Raw genomic sequence first — 9,198 nt, 5'->3', positions numbered from 1 at the left:
TTTTAAAGATTTTATTTATTTATTTGACAGAGATAGAGACAGCTAGCGAGAGAGGGAACACAAGCAGGGGGAGTGGGAGAGGAAGAAGCAGGCTCCCAGAGGAGGAGCCTGATGTGGGGCTCGATCCCATAACGCCGGGATCACGCCCTGAGCCGAAGGCAGACGCTTAACCGCTGTGCCACCCAGGCGCCCCTCTTATTGACTTTTTATAAGTCTTATACTTAATTCGTTATTGACAGTTCACTTGTTATATCTTGTTCCATTCCCTTTCTCCCAAACCTCTGTCTTCCTTAGATTTGCAGGCATGCCTGAAATCTCCCTCATGTATTCATCGTTTTAAAAGTAGTTATTTATAGGACTATTTCTTTTGCTCTTTCCCGTCCAAAAGCTCTCAGAGACTACTTTGTGGTAATTTTTAAAATGTAGTATGCCTGTGTGACATGACAGAACTCTTTCTTCTGAGGTAATCTCTTAAGGTGCCAATGCCCTCTACAAGCAGACCTTTTGCTCCAGGGAATTTGATAAAGCGATTCCATGTAGCTTAAATAAAAGGAAATGCTGGATCCGAGATGCAACATTTATGGGACTCTTTTAAACTTGTGTTTCTTTTATATTATCAACTAATAAGCTGTAAATGGCTGCTTCTTTTTAATGGGAAATACTTTGTTGCTTAGAAAACAACAACTGGCCACGGAGTATAACAGGAAACAAGTTCTCCGACGCGGCTTTACAGAATGGCAGCATTGGCACCGTGCGGAGAGCCTGAAGAGGGAGCTGGCTCTAACAAAGGAGGAAACTAGGAAGAAAGTGAATGAGCTGCTGGAGGCGGCATCACTAGGGAAACTCAGCACAGATGGGGCATCAGGCATCAGTCTCCTTGAGGAGGCAGCCACTGTGGTGGATCCGCCTATAAGAAATGGAGAGGTACACTGTTTTTCCTTTGCTTGGTCTTCTGCTTATTAAACACTGCCATTTGAGCTCTGCACCTGTATAGCCTGGGTTATATTGGCCGCTGTCAGATTGCCTTGCCTGGACTGTCTAGAAAATGAGAGCTGTGTACAGTACACAAAGGTTAGCTTTCAGTTAGTGTTGATTTTCTTGAACTGAATCTTCTTTTTATGTATCACATATAAACTTTGGTATACTTAAGACTTGGTAGGGACATAATATAGAGAGGGAATTTAAAACAACTGAGTGAAAGACTCCTTCAGGAACAGTTATATAAAGCGTTGTTTATAACCCTTGAACTCCCCTTACTTGATCATCAGACATTTCCTATCTAAATGAGCTTGGGATATATGTATACACACACACACACACACACACACACACATATATGGGAAATTTTTAAGTTTTTAGTTTTTTAATAAGAAAAATCATATGTGTTAATTATGGTAATTTGATAGAAAATGACAGAGGAAAAAGCATAGCAGCCTATAATTCCATCATCTGGAGATAACCACCAGTAACATGCTGAATAGCCATATAGTCTTTTCTCCATTCGGGCATATGCAAATTTTTCTCTTGAACATTTTATTTAGCTTTTTAATTTTCTTTAGTCAAGTTATTGAGGATATCTACTTTTTCATAATACAGAGAAAGTAAGGCCATTTTTTTTCTTAATAATGTAACTATTCTGTTTTTCTAAAAAAAATTTTTGCAATTTCACAATATAACATGAGAATTTTCTGTGTCACTAAATCTGTTGCAGCATTAGTTCTCAACTGACCGTAAACCACAGATCAGACCTGCTTGATTAGAATTTCTGGTTTGGGGGCACCTGTATTATTTTTTTTTAAGTTTCACAGGTGAACCTGATGAATACCCCTTGATTAAGGACTACTGTTCTCTGCCATCGTTTTGTAATGGCTCTCAGATATTCAATCATGAACCCTAAGCTAGAATCTGTTTACCTTTTTCTGTATTGCTGGACATTTAAATTGTTTCTGGTTTGTCACTATTGCAAATAGTGCTTCAGTGATCATCCTTGTAATGAAATCTTTGCACATATCCACTTTTACTTAAATGCTTTACTTAGGATAAATACCTAAAAACAGAATGCACATTTTAAAGACTATTACCAAGTTGCCTTTCTGGAAAGGTTGTGCCAAAGAAATGCCTATTTTCCTGCCCAGTAACACATTTTTCATTTTTGCTAAGTTGATAGTAAAATATTTTCATCTTATTATTCCTTCAGCATTTGCATTTTTTATTACTAGTGAAGTTAAACATTTTTTATAATGGCCATTTACATATATATATATGTGAAAATGGATATAGAAAGATAGATACTTAGTGACTTGTCTATTCATGCCCATATACATCTTTCTACTTAATTATATATCTTTTTCTTATTTATAGGAGCTCTTTATATTGGTATTTTTTTTTTTTTTTTTAAAGATTTTATTTGTTTATTTGACAGAGACAGAGACAGCCAGCGAGAGAGGGAACACAAGCAGGGGGAGTGGGAGAGGAAGAAGCAGGCTCATAGTAGAGGAGCCTGACGGGGCTCGATCCCGTAACGCCAGGATCACGCCCTGAGCCGAAGGCAGACGCTTAACCGCTGTGCCACCCAGGCGCCCCTATATTGGTATTTTTATTACTATATATTTTGCAAAAATTTTTTTCATTTTTTCATTTGTCTTTTTGGATAATTCTTGGAGTTTTGGTACTATACAGAGTTAAGTTTTTATGAAGTGAATCCTGTCGGTTTTTTCTTTCTTAATTGCACTTGTCATATTTGAAAAGTCCCTTGGAGAAGATCCTCTACCCCCCCACCTTCATCCCAGACCCCTCCACATAATGCTGTTGAATACTTAACTCAGACAACGTAAAATTAAATTGGGCACCAGAGGGGCCCCAGTCTTGCTTTTTACCCTGATTACTGCCAGCAAGTAGGCTGGTTTTAATTTAAGTCTAGCCTCTCAGCAAAGGGGTATCATGAGGATCCTTACTGGGACTTATGTCCTCTAGGCAATTTATCTGCCTTTACGTCAGTTAGATAATTTTGTTTCCATTAAGACCCCAGAGTCTTCTATCTTAAGAAATAGCTGTCTGAACCTTTTACTTTACAAAGGTACACTGTTGTTATCTGTAAATTTTAAAAAAGTGAACAAAGTATTTTTTACTTGCATGAAACAGAAAAATTACTATGTGTATATATATATATATAGTGTGTGCGTGCGTGTGTGTGTGTGTGTGTGTGTGTATAATGTGTGTGTATATATATGACTCAAGAAATAAAAGCCTGGGTGGCTTGGCTCAGTTGTTGGACGTCTGCCTTCCGCTCAGGTCATGATCCCATGGTCCTGGGATCGAGCCCTGCATCGGGCTCCCTGCTCAATGAGTCTGCTTCTCCCTCTCCCTTTGCCGCTCCCCCTGCTTGTGCGCTCTCTCTCTGTCAAGTAAATAAAATCTTAAAGAAAGAAAGAAAGAAAGAAAGAAAGAAAGAAAGAAAGAAAGAAAGAAAGAAAGGAAGAAAGGCCTTTAAATCTCTGAAATTAAGAACTCTGAAAAGAATTTTATCAAGAAAGGATATAAAAAATAGAGCAAGTGAAAATAAAAGGATATAATAGACTCTCTAGGTTATTAGATAAACCCTAATTTTTTTCCAGAGTGTAACGTATAACATGAATAAATAAAATATGATATCTTTAGTTAGATGTTAGATGCCCACGAATTACAATCATAGGGATTCATGTACCACAAATGCATACATTATATCTTGAAAATTTTCAAAATTATCAGCTAATAGATGACTTAGCTAATTATGTCAGACTGTTCAGTCCTGTTCTAGTAAGTACAATCCGTACCATTAAGCTTTGTTTCATTCTCTTATTTTCACCTTGAAAAGTTACCATGATCCAAAAGAAATCTTTTTGCTATCCTCAAGGCTTTTACAGTCTTGCTGGGTTAATAATGTACCATTATCACAAAGTTTAAAAGGGCCTAAAGTATATACCCTGCTGGATGCTAAATTACTTAAGCAGGTGTTCTCATGAATAAATGTCCATTGACATTTCTGAAACAGAAGGTTATTTTTTAGGCTTTAGCATATCAGAGTTTCCATATATCACATTTTTCACTTCAGCTGAATCTATAGGAAATATTTCCATCATCATGAAAAAATGTTTTTGAGTACCTTAGAGCAAGAAGCTTTTAAGATACAAGATAGTTCATAGTATTTTTCTCCTTGTACCACTTCAGATGGCAGAATCAAAAGCTGGTCAGACCTTAGGCCATGGAATCAAACCATTGTAGAAGAGACATTTCAACTATGCATTATTTTGGCTAGGAAAAGTTTTTCTGATTAAGAATCTGTTCCCTCCCCTTCTACATAGAACTTAAAATTGAGTATGATACCTCAGTCTATTAAATGAGATCCATTACATGATAAAGCTTTGGAAACTATTAAGCCATATGCTAAAATATAATATTATTGATAATATTCTTACGTAATGCGAATGTTTGCCCAGTAATCCTGGGCTTGCAGATATTTCCCAAAGATCATCTGGCAATAATCTGGAGACTGTAAACTTTAATCCAGGCTGAAATCCTGAGAATGAATGAATGAGTGAATAAATACATACATACATACGTACTCTGTGATTAATTTATTAGTGGCAAGAGAGGCATTGAGAGAACAGAGCTATTATTGATTTGTAAAGGTATTTGTTAGTTTTCAAACATTCTTGAGGAAGAATATATCCTTCACCACAAAATTCAAAGTTAATTCATGCAGATTAAAATTCCTGAAATATATATCTGGAGTAATCCTGCCTCATTCACAAATGAACGATCCAAATCAGAAATTTCTAAGAGCACAGTTTCCTTATTGCAAATGGCCTGGCCCACGGCAATGGTCCATACACCGCAGCTGCTCGCCCACGCGGGTTCCGTGGTGAGCAGCAGCACATATTCTGAGAATAGCTCACAGAGCTAAGGCTGGTAGCCTCTGAGATAGCCGGGCCAGGCACACAGGCCGTTGTGCCGTTGAACCAAACAAGGCTGATTAGATGAGGTGGAATCTCGTCAACACAGTCCTGTCAATAGCTGAGCTGTAACATGCTCCTTCTCTCTCAGGTGACTGCTGGGCCACCTCTGTGGGAAAAGCCTCCCTCAGGGAGCTGTGATTGCATGCCCAGCCCCCATCTAGGAAGACCAACAAAGAGTGACTTGCAGGTTCCCCTCCAACATGTCCCTCTGAAAACATCTGACAATAAGCAGCACAAGACCGGGGATGTTGAGCCCTCCCCACAGCCTGGAAGCAACAAGAAGCTCAGAACCACCAGCCAGAAAACAGAAGCCATTTGTGTGGGTCATTTCCACAACCGCCATGTCTTGCAGCAACGGTTGATTGAAAAGCAAAAGAAGAAACTTCAGGAACAGCAGAAAACAATTCTGGAGCTGAAGGAAAGCCAGCGGCTGGCAGAGGCTCGGTGGGCTGCAGAGCGAGCTGCAGCAGTCACAGATGCCCAGAACGGCCTGCTGTCGAATCCCAGAGGAAAAGAACCCAAAAGTACCTGCCAGGTGCTTCCAAAGTATGTCTATTATATCAGAACATTCTTTGGACTCATTATTTGGGTTTTTACCTTGTGGTAGAGAGGCCCCCGAACTTCTTTTACACAGCTTCCAGACTCCACGATCTCTCCCTTTCTTTTATTGTATACTTTCAAGACAAAGAAACTCCCCTACATTGCGATTGGTCCGTGACAGGTACTGATAGTATTGGAGGCAACTGGCTACCTGTGAGTTATACAGTTAGCATTTGTGTTGTGCTACCTTTGACTGAGGAGCTCTTACTATACCAGTAAAAGAGAACAATGCTTACTTGCTCTACCTCAATTTCTGGGTTTCTGATTATATTTAGTTCTGCGAAGCCGGGTCAGGTACAATGTCAGGTACAAATGGAGCAGCCCTGGGGCTGGCTAATTACCTAGCTTAAATCTGTAGTTGTTTTGGATAAAAGTAAACATCTTTGAGGCAGGAATAAGAGTCCAAATGTCTCCGAAGCCACTTACAATGGTTTCAGACATGTTTGAGACATACTCTATACATCTGATAAGACTAAGAAGTGGGTGATAGATACCTATTGATTTGAAGCAGTGGGATGGGAGTCAGAGCACCTGACTCATAGCAGACTTAGGCCAGTCACTCAGCCTTTCCATGCCTTGTTACACCAATGTATTGAGGGGGTTTAATGCGTAGTTATCTTAGAGAGTAAACATTAATTAAAATTTATGAACTGTTTTGAGTTTCTCAGGCTCAAGAGCTTTGAACAAAGCTGGTCTGAATTCTTTTCCTTTTTTTTTTTTTTTACCCCCAGTTCTCCTGTTGCTCTGCCTGAGACTGATGGTAGAGGAAGTGACTCCCCACATTCTCTCTCTGGACCCAGAAGGAACCCAAGGCAGCTGATGGCCCCCCACCCCATACTGAAAGGCAGGGCGGTCTTGTTGGTGGTCTGGTGGTGGTTATCTTCCTTCCTGAAATAGAATATGCTAGGACTGAATCTTGGCAATTCTTAGGTTTTGAGAATTGGCAGAAACTGGTCAAAGATGGCTAGACATGTGAGGAGTGCAGTGCACCTGAGAGTTCCATGCATTTTTTCCTGCCCCTTCTGCCACACCTTTTGGCCTTCCCAAAGAATATTAAAAAAAAAAATGCTGAAAGGTATATCATTTAGGATTGGTTTGGATTATGAAAAAAAATTGGACAGTTGCACAAATGAGAAAACTCTTGAGTAACTGCTAAGGACAAACACTGATATGGACCACCTATCATTATACTTTGTTAACCTTAAGTTATTGATCCATTTACAGCAATCCACATCATATTATGAGTTGTACCTTGATGACAGGCTTTTAGTAATGAAATCTACAAACCAGACATTTTAATTTAATAACATTTTTGATGCATGTAGAAATCACTATTTAAACCAAACAATACAATGAGAAGAAAAGCATTCACCACCTAGTGAACCTACTAATTGTTTTTACCGTATACGTAGTCATGCACTGAACATGTTTGTATATGGAGGTAGGCACATTGGCAATTATATTGTGGTTGTAAGTCTGATTTTTTATCTTTGGCAAGATTGCTGCCCTTACAAGAAGTGATGTCATCTGAAGCATGCTATGCCCGAAGTCCATTCCCTTTCATGAAGAAATTAGCAGTCTTTGCGTTGACTCTCTGCCAGGACAGCAGTTTATGCCATCTTTGCCTGCCACTGAGAATGATCAGGAAATGCCCAGTTTGGGTATCAAACTCCTTGTTTGATCAAGGAGTTATCATAATTTAGAACTCCAGGCTATTTTTCAAGTAGTCTTTAACGATTAGCTCTAGGAAAGATGGGGAACGCACTTATTACCAGAGACTCTGCTTCTCAGGGCTGTCACTTTAATCCTCTAGTCTATTTCTGCCTCTTTAAAGACAGCCTCACTGCCGCCATCTGTGGCACCCCCACTCTTCTTTTTTCAGCAATGCAAACACTTAATATCTGTAAGAAATAGCCTGGTGAGTTTTTTTATTAATTCTTGAAACTTGGGCTTAAATTTTCTTCTCTATAACATGGCACAAGGAAGCAAAAGTAACTATTGGCTAACTTAGGTGAGCAGAACTTGATACTCTTCCCACCCATTCCCCTCTTCCTGTAAAAGCCCTGACTGATGACAGAGTCGTATTATCAGACCATCTTGCACATTTGCTTCTTTTGGATCGATATTTAATAGACTGTCAAGAACAGGAGTCTGACACTTGAATTCGTTCAGATGCCAGTTCTCCAAATTCCTAGTACAATTCCATTTCCTGCCCATCTGGATATCTTTCCAGGCCTTAAAACTAGATTTTAATGTATTTATCATGACCCTAAACTGTAGTTTGTTTGTTGTTGTTGTTGCCATTACATATGTAGACATATGTACAATGACTTGGGAAAAAATAGCAGAATCCCCTCAATGGAATTTGAGGACTGATTGTACTGTCAAAGTGTTTGTTAGATGTAATTAAAGTTTTCTCCATTCATTAAAGAATTATCAAATTAAAATTCTGGTTTCTGGGTTTCAGTAATAAAAGTATCATCCAGGCACATTATCTTATTTAAACCAGTAAAGAGTTATTCTAATAGAAAAGTAAAAACAATTTGCAAATTGTTCATCATTGCTGAGGATAGGATTGTAGGTCTTTAACCTGTAAGGGAGTATATAAATAACATATATATACTTATATATTTATAAATACAATTACAACTTATATTTTTAAAATATAAATTTTATATTTATATAAACAAATAAATGTTTCTGAAATTGTAAACACTCAACTTGCAAGAAAACCCTAACAATAACACGAAACGTGGAGACATTTCTCTTGCAGTGTTCCTTATATTTTTGATATTGGAACTCTGTTACTATTTTCTAGCCATGGAAGAGAGAGCAATTCAGCGAGCTGAACGTAGGCGGATCTTGGCAGAGAGGAAGAAAAAACAAGAAGAGGAGAAACTGGTAAATCAAGAATGAAACCTGAAGCAAGAGAAAGGATTTGTATAGGTCTTTATTTAAAAAATGAAGACTAGGGGTACCTGGGTGGCTCAGTCGGTTAAGCGTCCAACCCTTGATTTTAGCTCAGGTCATGATCTCAGGGTCATGAGATAGCAAGCCCTGTATCAGGTTCCGCAGTGAGCATAGAGCCTGCTTAAGATTCCCTCTCTTCCTCTCCCTGTGACCCTCCGCTCCCCTCTAAAAAAAAAAAAAAAAAAAAAAATTAAGCTTAGCTTGTTTAAGTGTCTTGAGACAATTGAGCTAGGTCAGCGTCAGAAATAGCTTTTTATCCAATGGCCTGAACTCTGAAAATTTTGGGAAAAGAAAGGGAGAAAACAATAACACCATTAGTATAGCAGGAAGGAAATGTTATAAAAGTTGATAGGAGCCAGCACTGAGGAAGATTTACACATTTAGATCTAGATATCCAACCTGGTAAGTTGCAAAGGTGAGTAGTTTTTGCATGGTTTTGACCTAGACTATCAAAAACAAATGTTGTATCTATTAAGAAAAAATAAACAGTTCCAAAAATTTGGGGATTTTGTGTGTATGAAATGAAAGAAAAAATGTGTCCTACGCTATATGGAGTTTGGACTTAGTATTTCACAGGTGAAAATAAAAACTAAAAAGGAATCATTTTTTGATGAAAAATTAATGTTCTGTTCTT

The 9,198-nt window shown here is 38.4% G+C and overlaps 1 protein-coding gene across 6 annotated transcripts in view; it reads left to right on the top strand.

Annotated features, from left to right (window-relative positions):
* CCDC191 (coiled-coil domain containing 191) overlaps positions 1–9,198 on the top strand; it is an 85,230-nt gene that overhangs the window by 44,406 nt on the left and 31,626 nt on the right. For all 6 annotated transcript variants that reach the window (XM_034658729.1, XM_034658717.1, XM_019804058.2 and 3 more), the window contains 4 exons: positions 675–924; positions 5,083–5,540; positions 6,326–6,438; positions 8,413–8,495. In XM_034658729.1, coding sequence (XP_034514620.1) covers positions 675–924; positions 5,083–5,540; positions 6,326–6,438; positions 8,413–8,495 — 904 coding nt within the window. The remainder of the gene's footprint in view (positions 1–674; positions 925–5,082; positions 5,541–6,325; positions 6,439–8,412; positions 8,496–9,198) is intronic.

The sequence above is a fragment of the Ailuropoda melanoleuca genome, chromosome 1 (genome assembly GCF_002007445.2).
Source record: "Ailuropoda melanoleuca isolate Jingjing chromosome 1, ASM200744v2, whole genome shotgun sequence".
Lineage (NCBI taxonomy): Eukaryota > Metazoa > Chordata > Mammalia > Carnivora > Ursidae > Ailuropoda > Ailuropoda melanoleuca.
Note: the sequence above shows the minus strand (reverse complement) of the source record. Positions and strands in the feature narration are given on the sequence as shown.